The sequence below is a fragment of the Rousettus aegyptiacus genome, unplaced genomic scaffold (assembly GCF_014176215.1).
Source record: "Rousettus aegyptiacus isolate mRouAeg1 unplaced genomic scaffold, mRouAeg1.p scaffold_m13_p_8, whole genome shotgun sequence".
Classification (NCBI taxonomy): domain Eukaryota; kingdom Metazoa; phylum Chordata; class Mammalia; order Chiroptera; family Pteropodidae; genus Rousettus; species Rousettus aegyptiacus.
Genome location: NW_023416311.1, coordinates 4,481,051 through 4,496,783, shown reverse-complemented (window position 1 = coordinate 4,496,783; position 15,733 = coordinate 4,481,051). Strand labels below are relative to the sequence as shown.

The following is a 15,733-nucleotide window of genomic DNA, read 5'->3' as shown; positions in this document are numbered from 1 at the left end:
AGTGATCAAGCTGAAGATGCGCAGCCAGGAAATGGGAACATCCGTTTGTTAGGAGCGTGTGGTCTGGTGCCGGCCGCTCGCGGGATCGCGAGCTGTGGTTTAGTGATTTCGGTTTGAGACGTGGTTGCCCCTAGAGGTCCAAAAACGCAGCCTCAGGAGTCCGGCTAACCCGGTCCAAATCCGGGCTCTGCCACTTACGAAACGAAGGACTGGGATCCTCTGGCTGCTTCTTTGAGCCTCAGCTGCACCACCTGTAAAATGGGACTAGTATTACCTGCATCCTAGAATTGCCACGAGACTCAAATGAGATAGTTCTTAGAACCCGCTTAGAATGACGTCTGGCATTCGGTAGGAGCCCAAAGTTAGCGCCTCTTTTGACTATTGTCTGTCTTGCCAGTATTGTCAGGCCAACTGCTCGAACCCTGGGGGCGAGAGATCCGGTTACTTGCAGGGACCAGCGGGCAGCCGTTGGGCCGGGAGTTTCATCGTCTTGTAGGAACGCACCCCAGCGTTGCTAAATCTCCCCTTCGTAAAAAAGGGAAGTGAGAAATCTAAACTCGCATGTGAAGTATTTTGGTTTGAAAACACTGGTAACGATTTCAAATATTTCGTCAGTGTTACAAGCCAAAAAACAAAAACAAAAACAAACAAACAAAAAAAACACCGTGAATCATCCACAGGCCACCAGTCGGCCATCCTATCTTAACGCTTCCTACCTCGAGCCTCTAATCTTTCAGGGAGGTACATTCAAAACCTTGCTGCTCTGAGCACTGTAATTCTGTGTGCTCCGTAAAGAATCACAAAGCCTCTCGGGGCGCGCACGTGAAGAGTCACGTACAACGGTTGGTAACCGTTTGTCCCCAAGATCCACATCCGAGCGTCGGCGTCTGTGATGAACCAGCTCCGAGGCCTGTAGTTCCGTCTTGGGATTCCGTGGCTCCGTTCTGGGATCTGAACTAAAAAAAAAAAAAAAAAAAAAAAATGTGGCGGGAACGCAGAGCGGCAGAGATTCCTTATCAACTTGGCAGAGAGAAACGGACAGACCCAGGGAGGAGCATCTGCCCCCTTCGAGGGGCCTAAAGGCGTCGGCCGCCAGCTCGCCCGAGCGGCACACGTCCGCCCGCCTGCCTTGGCGGGGTTTCCATTTCCTCCCCTGAGCCCTGTTGGGAGGTGAGTTCGCGTTTTCCAACAAGGCGGGCGCTGTGCGCCCCTGGCCCTCGTTGGCATTCCGGCTGCTGCCTCTGTCTTCGGGGACACGGGGACTTCTGTGCGGCCGGCCCCCCTCTGCCATCGCCCCGTGCCGCCTGCCACGCACCCGCCCGGCCCCCGTCTCAGGAGCCGCCGTCACAGGAGACGGGCTCACTGCGGAGTCCCGCGGGGACATCCGGAGACAAAGCCCCGTTGTGTGAGAGCGCCCGGATGGGGACCAGCTCTGGGGAGCGGAGAAGGGGCGCACATCCCTCGGGAGAGAATTCTAGAAAGCGGAGGGTGGTGTGAGGGCTTCCGGGGAAGCGGGGAGATAGGAAGGGGCAGAAAACACCTCTCACTCTGCCGCACACTGGGCATTTTGTCTCCCCGCACCCCCAAATTCATATATTGAGGTCCTGACCCCCAATGTGATGGTGGTAGGAGGTAAGGCCTTTGGGGTGATTAGATCCTAAGGGCAGAGCTCTCGTGAATATAATTTATGCCCTCCCTTCCTCCCCCCCCCCCCAAAAAAAAAGTAAGATCCTGGGAACCTCCCTCACCCATTTCACTATGTGAGGGCTCGGCAAGAAGTGGGCCGTCGTTGAACCGGAAGTGCCTTGGTCATGGACTTGCCAGCCTCCCGACTTTTATTGTTTAGAAGCCACCCGGCCTGCACTCTTCAGCTAGAGCAGCTCGGATAGACAGAAATGCGTCTGTCACGGAAATTCCTCGGGGGCGCAGAGCATGGCTGTCGGAATTCCATGGGTGCACCGGACGCTCGGTGGCTGGCTGGGGTGTCAGAAGTCGGCATCCTATCCTTGGCCTCTCAGCGGCCATCTTTGTCACCTTGGCCGCTTTCAGCCTTGCGTGACCTGTGACATAGTGCATGGGTTCTCAGGCTTCGGCGGACATATGACTCCCGCGCTCCCCCACTCTCGAGTGTTTAATGAAAATGCAGAGTTTTTGGATACTCACCCAGAGATCCTGAGCCAGGGAGTCCAAGCCAGGATCTTGGTTGCGAGACCAGCTTCTCGCAACTCAAACACCAGAGCTGGCTCCGTCCTCTATCGGCCCTGTGACTTGAGCGGATTATCCTCCCTGAGCATCGGTTGTCTGACCTGTAAAATGGGGAGCGGGGTTCCTCTCCTGGCAGGGCTGCAAGTGTTCCATGTTCTCGACACAAAGTGAGCATTCAAAACCAAATGGCTAAATTTACTCATTTGGCCGCTGTTGGATGGAATTGGTGTGGCCGGTGTCTGTAGCGGCGTGCAGTTCAGGAGAACCGTGGCTACGCAGGTTTGGGTGTGGCGAGACTTGCGTCGGCCTTCGTAAGCCTGAAGAGATACGCGAAAAGATTATCCCTGAGCCTTTAACCACGTGCCAGACGTTTTAAATACCCGGTTTCATGTAACCTTCGCGACGACCTGTCACATCGGCGGTGGCCATTGTCAGCGGGAGGCGACCATGTATCCGGACTGCAAGAGACGGCCCACGCTTACACCTGTTAAGCAGGCGTCACTATTATGATGGCCCCTTTTCACGTGCCGAGAGGTCCCAGACGACGAGTTCGATGCAGTCCCACCTATTTACAATGCGTCGATGCTCTCAGAAGCGAAGAAGTTTGCCCAAGGTCGAAAGTCGGCCAAGTGGTTGTTCCCTGCTGAACTGCCAACCCCTCCCCTGCCCCTTCACCCCGGACCTCAGAACGTGACAGTATTCGAAGATGGGGCCTTTTAGAGAGGTGATTACAGGGAGGCCTTTGGGGTCGGCCCTCATCCAGGACGCAGCGAGACACAGAGAGACAACAGCCACCTACAAGCCGAGGAGAGAGGCCTCAGAAGGAAATACCCCTGCTGGCCCCTTGACCTTGGCTTTGCAGCCTCCGGAACTGTGAGACAGTGACCTTCAGCCGTCTAAGCGGGCTTATGCATGACTGAAACGTAGGGCCGACCCCCAAACCTGCATTCGCGTTCACTGAGTCACCCCTCTTTGCCCTGTACCAGGCCCATAGCTTCCACTGGGGGGGGGGGGGTTTGGTCTCCAGGGAGCCTGTGTCCCCAGCTGGGTTTCTGTCCCTTTCCATCTCCGACCCCACGAAGAGCTCATCGTACTTCCCGAGGCACCTGGAGCTGGGCGGCGACTGAGATTAAGGCACGATGTCCTGACGGCGGAAGCTTCCTGCGTCTCTGCCCGATCGCCAGCCTCCTGACATGTCATCCTGGGTGCATCTGCAGAGGTGGCACCGTAGGGGACCGTCACCAACCCGCTGACTTCAGGGGCCCCGTGGGGAAGCCTGGCACCGAAGGCTCGAGTCACAGCATTGTCACCTCCACACCAAAGCCATCATCGCTCAACGCCCGAGAGCAAACGCTTATCTTATATCTTCAAAGCAAAAGGAAGAGAGTGCCCCTACCAACCGCAGAGGCTTAGCTCAGGGCTCGGCGCCAACCGGGGGAGGCAGAAACGTTTGCCGCCCGCATGCAGTGATAACCAACGGAGCCCTCCTCCTCCCTCGCTTTCTTACGAAAGCGTAATTGCTTGTTAAAATGGGGCCTCCGGCCCGCCAGGGCTGGAACGCATTTGAGCCCGGCTTCCCGGTCTGCCGAGCGAGGCTCGTTGAGGAGCGAACGACTTTCATTTCTCCAGGGCCTGCCATCGGGCGCCGGCCCCTGGCTTAAGCAGCCGGCCGTGGGAAGGGACGTGTGCCCAGAGTCACGTCAGACTCATCACTGTCTCCCGCACGATGCCCGCCGGGCACAGGAAATGTGTGCAGATGGATGGACATAGCTACGTCTACACGAAGCCGTCCTGCGGCGGAGCAGCTCGGTTTCGTTTTCAGTCGTGACACGCACGCCCATTTCCGTCAACCGCGTTTACTGCCTTTTGAAAGACACAGATGCTAAAAAAAAAAAAAAAGATTCCAGTAGTTGGCGAGATGGCACCTTTTATCTGCTGCTGTAGGCATTCTTTCTTTTGAGAGACATTTTCCGGGGTGCAAGATTACCTTGTTTATCAGCTTCCCCATGGCTTTAATGAGAATCGTGAGAGTGCCTACCTCACAGGGTCGTTACGAGGGGTAAATGGGATGAAATAGGTATGGCAGTTAAGCCCGAGCCTCGGACAGTGTAGGAACGTAACAAGTTGTTACTTATTACTTAATTAGTTACTAATTATTACTACTATCCATGGCTACTCTTAACCTTGGTCAAGTAATATGGCCATGGGATAAAGTTTAGAGTAAACCCGAGGAATGAAAACGGCCTTCATCTCGTCGTAATGGCATCGAAATAAGTTTGGAAGGACTGGTACCTTTGGCAAAGAGGGCCGAAGGTCGTAGGGTCATAGGTCGTACAGGAGCCTGACAGGCAAGTACGTACGTCTTTGCTCAGCGTAATCGACAGCTCTCACGGAGCGTGGCACATAGTAGGTCCTCGACACATCGTAGCGGTCAGTGACAGTGATTTCCGGTTCCTGGAGCGTATCGGCAGACACAGGGAGAGCACATAGTGTTTCCTTTCCAAGCTGGAGGGTTTGTCCTCTATGTTTTGGCTCTATCAGGGTCCGACTCTGGAAGGTGTACCCGTTAGTTATTGCCACAATGACGTCACACGGCAGACCGCAGAGATACTGCCGCTTTCCGTTCCGGGCCACCGCGGTAAAGGAGACATTGCAATCAAGCAAGCCGTACGGATTTTTTGGTTTCCCAGTATCTGTAAAAGTTATGTTTACACTTTACTTAGTCTATTAAGTGTGCATTAGCATGTCCGAAAAAAAGCAATGCACATTGCTCAGATATGCTAACCACCATCAGGGCTTTCGGCAAGTCATAATCTTTTTGCTGGGGGAGGGTCTCACCTTCGACGTGTAAAAATGCGGTATCCACGGAGTACCGTGGAACAAGGGTGAGGGTTCTCCCGGAGGCTGGGTGTTGGCTGGGGCTTGGCCGACGGAGGCTGGGCTTGGACTCGAGCCGAAGGCTGGGTCGAGGTCTTTCACCCTCCGCGGCCCATCAGGCCATGTCCTTCTCGTGCCGATGGCAAAAGCCCGGAGGCCACGCTCAACCTCCTGAACACATTTCAAGCTCCTCCTTATGCTGTGTCCGCGAACCCTCTCCTGGGGCAAAGCGGGTCCGACGGGCAGCCCCGAGCTCAAGGAGGAGGAAGCATGCTCTACAAAGAAATGCTGAGTCCCGCAAGCAGAGGGTGTGGAGACGGGGTGCGGCGGAGAACGGGGGGCCCCGGGCGTTCAGTCTGCCTCGTTCTCTATTCGGCTTCCACGACCCAGTCATGGCAACACCTGCTGCGAAGGAGCTTTCCTTGCTGGAGACGGTCCCACCATTCCTGGCGCCCGCACGAAGGTTCCGGAAGGCCCCCGCCATAGCCTCGGAGCGCTTTGCAAACTCCCCGCTCGCGGACGAGAGTTTACCGTAAGCCGGCGTCCCGGCTGAGACAGACACAACGGATTAGGCGGACAGAACCATTGACCCGGTTCCACTCCGTTAGCCTTTCCAATTAAGGAGGATGTTGCTGAAAGTGAGGCCTCGCAGATAGATGGTCTTCCCTTGCGTCCTCTGGCCTGAGCCTCTTCGGGGAGAGGCTTATATTTCAGACGCGTACAGAGGGAAGGGAGCGAAGTGTTGTGGGCAAGCGAATCCTAGGTGTTAACGACGAGGCCACCCGTGAGTACTTCATCTAAGTAGATAGCATTCGTGCTTTTGGCTTCCAGAAGCTTTTTAATGAATAGTGGACCCCTGACCATATGTCTTGATCGGGTCTCCGATCTTGGAAAATCAAATAGAGCTGGTGCACCCCAGTATCCAGGGGTCAGGCTCTTGGCTTTGTCAACACAGTAGACAGAGGTTTCCCAAGGAAGGACTTTTTTAGTGTCGTTGTTTTAGGGGTTCAGGATGGCAATCTCTCGTCTTCTTCGCCCCCCTCAGGACTCTGGGCAAGGAAGCATAAGCCCCAAACAATGGCCAAATGGCCTGTGAAGTATAGCTTAACTAATCTGGGCTCGCACCCAACACCCCCAGGGCGGCCCTTTGCGAGGCCGCGGCTTTGAGAATGAGGCTGAGGTGTGCGTCTGAGACGCACCGCCCTATCTTCCAGTCAAAATGCCAGTGGCGGGATCCGAACGGACAGAGAGACGGACGCGCACAGACTGACTCTGAGCTACAGGGCAGAAGTCGCACGACTCCCTCGCTAAGCAGCGTGCCTAGGGTCGGGCACACGCTGCCCGTCACACGCCAGGCTGGCCTCGTCTCCCGAAGACAGAGGGGCCCTGCCCAGTGCGCTTGCTCAGCACGGGGGAACCGGAAGACCGGGTGATGGGGGCCGGCGAGGGGGCTCTCGTGAAGGGCGGCTGGGTTCGTGCGCCTGCCCACCCAGGACGAGTGGCTCCAGGAAGGCCGTCACCCACCACGACTGCCACTCCCGCACCGCAGAGAAGGCGCGAGGAAAGGTCGGAAGAGCGAGGCCTAAGTATTTCCTCCGAGACTCCGCCACGTCCCCCAGGGCTGCAGCGGGGAGAAATGTCCCCTGTGTGCTTTCCCGAGTGTGAGGAATATCTCCCCCCTCCCCGGGTGGAGTGCGGACGTTAGAGCGAGGTGTGCCCTTGGCAGTTAGTTCCTCTCTGAGCTGCGTGTTGGAGAAATGCTGGGAATTGGACTCAGAACCGAAATCGGGGGACAGGAGACCCTCGTCTCGAGGGAAGAGCGAGACCCGACCGGAGTTCACGGCTCCCAGGCTCCTGAGAATGATCGCCAATAGGCATCGCGGCGAAGGTGCCGCAGAGGAGCGATCGAGGAAGCGCGCGCGACAGGTCGCCCGCCGCGTGGGGTTTAAAACGCCCTCGGTCCTCTCTTCCTCCTCTGTGTGTGAGCGGGGAGCGGGGGAGGGGGCGCGGGGGTGAGCACACTTCACGTGAGATCTACCCTCCCAGCAGAATTTTATGTGGTAGCACGTGTCGCCGGCTACGGGCACCGTGTCCTGCGGCTGCTCCGCAGGGCTCGTCCGTCTTGCAGGCCTGCGACCTTAACCCCGACGAGCAGCCACCCTCCGCGTGTCCCAGCCCCGTCCACCCCGGCAGCCGCCATCGCCCCCTCCGCCTCTGCGAGTCGGACGATGTCAGCGCCCCGTCTAAGTGGAAACAGCCTCGGTGTCCATCGCGGGACGACGGAGGAAAACGCGGTCTTATGCGTATAACGGGATCAGAGTCAGCGTTAACAAAGAAGGGAAGGACATCCTGTCCTAAGCGACAGCGTGGATGCGCCTCGAGGCCCTGATGCCGAGGGATGTAGGTCAGGCACAGGAGAGCAAGGCCCCGACTCCTGCCTTCCTCTCTCGTTCTCCGCACCCCGGCGCCTGAGCTGGTGCTAACGGGCAAGGCTTCCTACAAGCCTGCCCTGGGAAACCTGCTTGGATAAAGCGACGTCTCTGACTAGGTCTGCACGCCATGCCCACTCTCTCTAAGAGGCGGCTTGAGGTCGCGTTCCCAGAATTTCAGATCCAAGATAGTTAAGTTCAGAGCCGACATTGTGCAGACAAAAATAGCCTTTATGCGCCGGGTTTCCTGTTTTCCTTGGAAACCACTCGCCGAAAACCACTACCTCCTCCTCCTCACCCGTCCCCCCTCTGGGCCCGCCCCGCCCCCCCCCCCCAAGGAGTTCATGTTTAATGACCCGCGGCGTGACCACCGAGCATTTTCAGTCAATCGGCCTTTGTCGAGGGGATGAATCGGACTTCTCTCTGGCCTTCCCTCTCCCGAAAAGGATCTTCCCAGCCCGCTGCGTCGTGCCCTGCAAACCAGGCGTCGAGTTCCTCTCGTTCTCCGTCTGTCTCATTCCTTCCTTCACCCTTCCCCGGGTCAGACACGAGTGGGCGGCCGCGCCCCGAGTCGCGGCTTCGTCTTCTTCCCGGTTTCTTTCTCACCCTCTCGGGGGCCCGTCTCCCACTTCCTGTAGAGCGTCCGAGGGGCTCGGCAAGGGCGCTTTGCTTCTCTGCTCTGGGCTCGCCGTCCTTCGGCATGATCGCCATGCGGCCGTCTCCTCCACTTCCTAACGGAAGACGCGAGCCTCGATCGCCTGGCCGTGGGGGGAGATTGGCGTTCGGGCCCCGCTCTTGTCACCTCTCATGATGGGGGGGGCGTGGGCACGCAGTTGGGCCACCCTCGCCGTCGGGTCGCCTAAGCACCGAAGAGACCTGGCTTGGTCCTAAACGACAGAAACGGGTCGCAGGCTCAATTTGCCCACGGCTCACGGGCATTTTCTCCTTTCTTCCCGCAGGACCCGCACCCAAGTCCGCTGATCACGCTGGAGACCCAGGTCAGTACCTCTGACACGTACCTCTGCGCTGAGGGCGCCCCCGCCACAGCCCTCGGGGGCGTGCTGTCGGGACGTGCACACGCGGGCGCGGGCGCCTACGCACACCAGCTGACTGTGTACACGCGTGTGTGCGCGCCCTGTGCAGGCGTGGACAGGACCACGCCCGCTTCTTGTAAGATCTCCTGTCCTCTGCTTCTGCCCGACAGCCATGAGGCGGTGAATGAGAAGGCACAGGGGAGCCGGGGGAAGCCGGGGGAGCCGAGCAGCGGGGTGCGGTCGCTCTGTCCTGTCTTCAGGTTTGGGGAACTCTCTCTCCTTGTCAGCGAGGGCAGCGGGCCCAGCTCGGCGTGTGGGCCCCGGGGTCTCACGGAATTCTAGGCTTCCGTCTTGTGGCCCCGAGAGGTCACTTAACCTCCCGGCCTCCCTCTTCCCGTCTGGAAGGCATGTAACCGCGGTGCGAGTGCTCGCCTGGCTGGGCCGCGGCGAGAGTCGGGAGTCGCAGGGGGCGGTGGCCACGGGGCACGGGGGTGTGCTGAGCGCCCGCCAGGGTTGGCCCTTTGAGCCTATAGAACTGTCGCCTTTCCAGCCGCGCCCGAAGGCGGTGCATGTTTGGGTTGACCGTGTCCTTAGCTCCGAGAGGAAAAAAAGGCAAGACGGGCAGGATGGGTCCCCTTCAGAGAGCCACCGCCAACCGCTTTCCAGCATCAGAGGCCACGGACCTGCTGGAACGTTCCATGGACCTGCTGGAACGTTCCGAGGCCGAACAGCGGTTCCGGTGGTTCCGGGAGGGGCCGCTGGCCCCTCAGCCTCTCCACCGTCCTCCGCGGGCCCTGTCCTCGGCGTTCCCAAGGGGAATGAGGAACGAACACACCCGGCTCCTCCTTCCTTGGTCAGGAAGCCTGGGCATTGTGGGGAAAGCGGGTTCTCGGGGCTCCGTCCCGTTCTGTCCCCATAGTTCTGTGTGCACAGGTGCTTACGCCAGCCTCGGGGACGTCCAGACAGAGCCAGCAGGACAGGGCACGGGGTGGCACTCTGAGGGCGATAAGGACCCTGTTTCCTCTGCCTTTTGGGCCATCCTCTGCTCAGGTTTCCCCCGGACGTCCTCCATTCACGGGTCACCTCAGCCGCGCTTGCCGTAGGTGAACTGCACCTGTCCTATTAAGTCACCTAAAAATGCATTTTGCCTTAACTTACCTTATTTTGCTTGCAGACGTAGACTTATCCTAAGCTCGTGGTTCACGGTCAGGGCTATCTTCAGCCCCCAGGGGACGTTTAACATAGTTTGGAGGCGTTGCTGGCCATCTCCCCTCGTGGGGTGGCGGCCGGTGGGCACAGGCCGGGGACACTGGTAAATGTCTCTCGATGCACAGGACGCTGCCCACGGGAAAGAATTTTCCAGCCTGAAAGGCCAGTAGTGCTGAGGTCGAGAAACGCTGTTTTAAGCAATAGCATTGGGGAAATCGCAAGTTTGACGTGCTAGGTACATGGCTTTTTGCAAAATATTACATCCATAAAGTTTAAAAGTTCCTCCGGGTGGCCTCTAAAAGCGTCCAAAGGCGCTCCCCGACCTCCGTGTGCCACACCTTGGGAAACGTGTCTTGCCCGGGGCGCCCCGACGGGGCGTTCTTTAAAATGATGGCGTGTCCCCTTCTCATCAGGATGTCCCCTCAGGAGCAGTCACGAGCCTCAGGAACACCCCTGGGGGAATCGCGTGTGCCCCGATTCTGGAAGCCAGGTCTTCCCTCCCCGGGGGTGGGTGGCCGTACCCCAGATGGCTCGGTCCTTGGCCCTCCGTGGGAAGGGACAGTCACGTGCTCGTGGCTTCAGCCAGCACGGCGTAGCGTGACAGCTTGCCCCTGCCCGGGACCTCCGCTAGAGTCGCCTCCGTTAGCCCGGGGGAGCCGGGCCTCGACCCACCACAGGCAGCCGTGGTGGCACGAGGCGGGCCTTCTGCATCTGTGCCGTGCCCCTGGGGAGATGACTCAGTTTGTCCCCAAACGACCCTGCAGCAGTCTCATCTGGTTCTCGGCCTTTGCGGAGCCGTACGATGCTGTCTTTCCCAAGTCTGATTTCCCGTGTTAAAGAGACGCTGGAAGCCAACCAAAGGGTAATTTTTTTTTTAACTCTTGGCACAAGCCTGTGTCCAAATCTTCCTTTGTGCTGGGCCTCAGCCCGTTGTCTGACTCGTGACGGGGTTCCGTTTAGCTGCCTGCAGGCAGGTCGGACAAGAGGAGCAGAAGGGGGGGTGGTTTCTGGCAGAAAGTGGTACCCCAAATATTACCCATATGGCATGAGCAAGATGGCAGCTGCGGCCGAGCGGCGGGCCAGTGCCTGCTTCCTCCCTCCCCAACCCCCGGCATCCTGCACCCCCGAGAAAGGCATTACCTGCTCCGTCCCGGAACGCAGGTACCACCACACGGGGGTCCTGCCTCTTAGATTTCACTGCCGGCCATGTCCCAACTTGCACAGGGCCCAGCCCACACAGCGTCCCTGGGCCACCCGGGGTCCCTCCCCTCCACGCATCCCCTCTCTCTCTAGCATTCATCGCCTCGGGCCTCCCCGGGCCTTGGTGAGTCTGCCCCCACGCAGCTGCTCTGAGTTGGGGGAGACGGATGGGTTGGCCACCGAGGACTTCTCTAACGCTCTTTGCCATAAGCACAGCCAAGCTTCGCATCTGTTGGCATCAGCTTGCCTCTCCCTCTGCTTAACGGCCGGATTAGTAGACTGAGGAAGCAGAGCAAGGTTGAAATCCCTGGTGTCAGCTTTGCCCTGGGCGGGCGGTCCCCGGGGTGTACCTAGAAAGCCCCAACTTGCAGCGGTGAATGCTCCCCTAGTCTCCAGATGATGGTTACCAGGGAACCAGGTGACCTAGAAATGAAATGGAAGGAAGGAAGGAGGGAAGGAAGGGAGGGAGGGAGGGAGGGAAGGAGGAAGGAAGGAAGGAAGGAAGGAAGGAAGGAAGGAAGGAAGGAAGGAAGGAAGGAAGGAAAGTCCAAAAGGCGTTTGCGTTTGGTTATGAGCTGGGGGCATTATCCTGATCCCCACTTTCACTGACATTTACCCTTGGCCAAGACCTGGCTTCTCCCACTGAATCCCAGACTGCCATAACTACACAGGTGTTATGATACCTAATTTCCAGATAAGGAGCCTAAGGGTCAGAGAGGTTAAGTAATTGTCCCAAGGAAACGCATACAGGAAACGCATAGCATTGGGGGGGTGCCAGACTCAGGGCCCTATGACATCAAGATCGATCTTCTCAACCTCTGTCCTGTTCTTCCAGGAAATCAAGTTGCCTTGTCCAGGAGAAAGATTCGCTAATGCTCAGGCAAAGCTAGAGGAACGGGCTTGATGTGTACAACCCACGGTCCATAGGTGGTAGATGATAGATAGATGATTGATTGGTAGATAGATAAATATAGATAGATAATAGGTAAATAGATGATTGATAGATAGATAGATGATAGACAGACAGACAGACAGATGATAGATAGATAATGCTGTGCACAGCTGCCCACAGATGTCCTTAGGTACAAGGCGAGCGGCAGAGGATGCCTGGGTAAACATATAGGTAAATAGATACAGTGCTTTGTGCAGTGAGTAATTCTTTGACAGACAGGTTGCCGTAAGACTTGTGGGTAAAATGATTTAAGCAATGGACCCAATAGAAAATTTATTTGCAAACAACAAAAATGAAACATCTCCCTGCGCATCAATTGTGTTTTGATAAATCTGAATGCTCATTATTTGATTCTTGCTTTCCCATCGATCTCCAAGGCGGATTATCATTTCCAAATCCATTCTACTTGGCAAGGCCTCTCGTCATTTAATTTTCGCTTCTCTGTCTCTCTTCCCTGCATCTGCCTCCCATAGCTTCTCTGTCAATTAGTTAATGGCCTCTACTCAAACACGGAGATCCTCCGGGAGTCGTAAGAAAGGAACTCCTCAATAGAGTCAAGGTTTATGGGTCTGGGTATTTGGGAATTTGGCTCTACACTGAAGGAAGCTAAGGTCAGTTTACCTCAGGACCTAAAGATGGAGGACGTCAGGAGAAAGCTCCTGACCGACTGACTGCCCAGCTTGCAGCAACCCGCCGGGCACGAGAATTTCTTTGATCGACTAACTAGGGAGATGAAAAGAGAGAGTTACATTCATATTATTTGAAGCTGACCCTGGGTCCCTGAAGATCACAGAGCTCGCGAGAAGGTGACGAGTGAGCCGGGCAAAAGGGAATGATGCTTCAGAATTTACGTCCGTGTAAAGCCATTTGCTTATTCGATAAATAGTTTTGGGGCCGGAAGGGGACCAGGCCTCGTGCGGGACGCTACGGATACAACAGTGAACAAGAAGGAAGGTTCCTCGCCGACGGAGCGTCGAGTCCGGCTGGGGGGGAGTCAGACCGCGAATTTACAAAGGAACAGGAACGTCCACCGTTCCCGGGGGTCCCGCGTGAGCAGAAATGAGACAGGCGTGTTTGTAAACGAGAGCGACTTAGACGGGGGAGTTGGGGGGACGGGGGAGGGCGTGCAGAGACATCTCTGTCTCTCTCTCTCTCTGGCGATAAGTTCCCAGCTCCACTCGCATGACTCGAGCCCAGAACATTCGGCCGAGAGCGAGTTAACCAGGCAGAGAGACAGACCGTAGCCACGGTGTCCCGAAATTTTTGCATGTTCTATCTGGCCGCTCATAAAAATCATGCCAGTTTTCCTTAGACTCAATTAAAGAGTGCGTTCCTCCGAGCTCCTTCGATGGCTCTGAGGCATCATCATGTCGGGATGAATAAGGAATTACCTTACCCGACCGACGCAAAGGTGAATGAAGGCAGAGGACTGAGGGGGTGGGCGAGGGGAAGAAGAGCTCGAATGTGTATTGGGCCATCCGGTCGCGCTGACGTCCCGGGGGGAGCATTTTGGCAGGACCCAAGGGGACTGCGGGTCTTGGCGCCGTGGAGCTGGTAACGGGGAGTTACGTGAGAAACCCGGGCGATGTGACCGTCACCGTTCGCTCATTCAGCTGGCTTACGCTCCGACCTGGGAGCAAAGTTACCTCGCTAAGGGACATTTGGAGACGTCCAAAGACATTGCTTTGAGCGTCACGGCTTGGGGGTGGGGACGTGCTCCCGGCGTCTGGCGGGGAGACGCTGCCGGCAACGCCGCTCGGCGTCCTGCAGACACCAGAGAAAGAATGCCCAGGCTCCCGGTGCCAGAGGCGCCACGCGTGGGGGGCCCCGCCGTAGCCCCATCTGCTCTGGGCACAGCCGAGTCTCCAGACGGTCCCCGGCCGCCAAGCTGTGACCACGCGGGAGGCCGGTTTGTTCCTTCCTCGGTGTTCTCTTGTTTAAGGTCAGATGTCACCCTCGCTGGATGATATCAGACTCGTCGAGCCACCGCCTCTCTGAGGCCTCTGAGGGCCGCTGGGGGGGCCGGCACGTGGCCGCCCGTCCGGCCCAGGCTGTCCTCCTGGCTGGGAGCTGGGTGGGGTGTCCTCGGCCAGCAGGATGGAGGGCCGGGGCCGGCCCCGCTCCAACCTCGATGCCACCTCCCTGCCACGTTCCGCTGCTTTCCGAAAAGGAACGTCTTGCTAATAGTAATAGCCCCTTTTCTAACTTTCCTCTGGAAACTCTAGCTCTTCCCCGCCCCCCCCCCCCCCCCCGTGAAAGGAAGAGGACTGAGTGGAAACCCGGAATTGGCGCCGATTCACTGCTAGAGGAGAGAAACCCCAGCTTTACGAGGGGCCTAAAGCGGCTTCCTCGCCAGACGCTCACGGCCCCCCTCGTAACTGGGCACTGGATCTGGGGGCGGGGTGGTGGGTCCTCATCGTGTGGTCCTAGACCCACAGTTGTACGCGGGCCTCCGGGTGGCACATCTCCACCCAGCCCATGAGGCTGAGGCAGAGAGGGAGGAGGGGAGGTTGGAGAACTTCCTTAAAAATTGGAAGGCGAGACCTCACCGAGATACTGGATGTCAGCTCGTGGCAAGGGCCAGCTTCCCGCTTTGGATGGAGCCCGGGGACCCCTGCTCGTGAAAGTCCCCTCCTGGCCTGGCCTGGCCTGGCCTGCTCACTCGTCTCCCTGCCAGGCCCCAGGGGCATGGTGCTTATGCACCCCACCCCCCGCCCCCCAGCATGGACGAGATTGTGGGTGCTCCTGGGATCTCAGCTGCGGTGTGGGCAAAGGGCAGCCTGGCCCCGCCCACCCCGTGGGGAGGCGGGAAGGAGCCAGCCAGCCGGTGCCGGTGCCGGTGCCGGGGACCGCGGGCTCGCCACTTCCCGCCCTGACACCGCCGGCTGATCCCTGCGTCTCCATCTCTTTGGAAACTATGAGGCCGCCAGCTGCCTCCCAGGGGGCCGGGGTGGTCCGGCGGGCGAATGTGCCTCCCGCGGCAGAAGGCGGTGAGCATGCAGCGCCACCTCACAGCCCTCGGTGCGACCCCGGGCCTCTTCCCTCACGGAACAGATCACCTTCGAGAAGATCTGCAGCCTCCCGCGGCTCAGTTTCCCCACTAGTCAAAGCAGCCGCGACACCACCTACCTGCTTAGGGCTCTTTAGAGGAGGCACTGAGGACACCCCACTGTCACTCGTAAACCCCGCCCCCCGATTTCTCTCCTGTATCAGGAGCGGGCCCGGGCGGAGCGCCCTTCGGATTGCCGGCCAGACGTGGGCACAGCTCCTTTTGCAGGGATTTGCTTTGTGCTCTTTCTGGAACCTTCTCCTTTCTCCGCTTGAATGGCTGCTTCCCTCTCTGCAGAGGCAGAAGTAGCACCAGTTAAAATGCCAGGACGTTTTCGGCACCTGAGCCAGGAGCTCGCGTCCGGTGATCAGGCTGGGACATCCGCCCGCCTGTGGGACAGGGGTAGCCAGGACTCTGAGTGGCGGCTAGAATGGCAGGGCCAGGGACAGTCCCTCTGAAGAGGAAACATGTCAGCAGCCGGCCTTTTAGCCACCCCTCTGCCCCAGGCCACCAACGCTGCAGAACCGACGGGCAGCGGAACCGACCAGCGATGTCCCCACACGGCTTCCTGAGACGGCCAGCTGCCAAGGCCACCTCAGCAGCCTCGAGGCGGAGCGTGGACAGGGGCTCCCAAGTCCTGTCCTTCTGCCTCCAGCCCATCGTAGGCCACTAGAGCGGCTCCCTTCCCCACGGCGACCTCGGCCGCCCCGCCGACCCGCCGGGGCTGGTCACCCCAGACACGGCTGATATTTTCGGCGAGATCTTCCTCGTGGGGCCG

At 58.2% G+C, this 15,733-nt stretch overlaps 1 protein-coding gene across 1 annotated transcript in view; it reads left to right on the top strand.

Moving 5' to 3' along the window:
- The window catches only part of XYLT1 (xylosyltransferase 1), a 258,893-nt gene that overhangs the window by 71,735 nt on the left and 171,425 nt on the right, over window positions 1-15,733 (top strand). Inside the window, exon 2 of the mRNA XM_016156891.2 lies at window positions 8,471-8,509. Coding sequence (XP_016012377.2) covers window positions 8,471-8,509 — 39 coding nt within the window. The remainder of the gene's footprint in view (window positions 1-8,470; window positions 8,510-15,733) is intronic.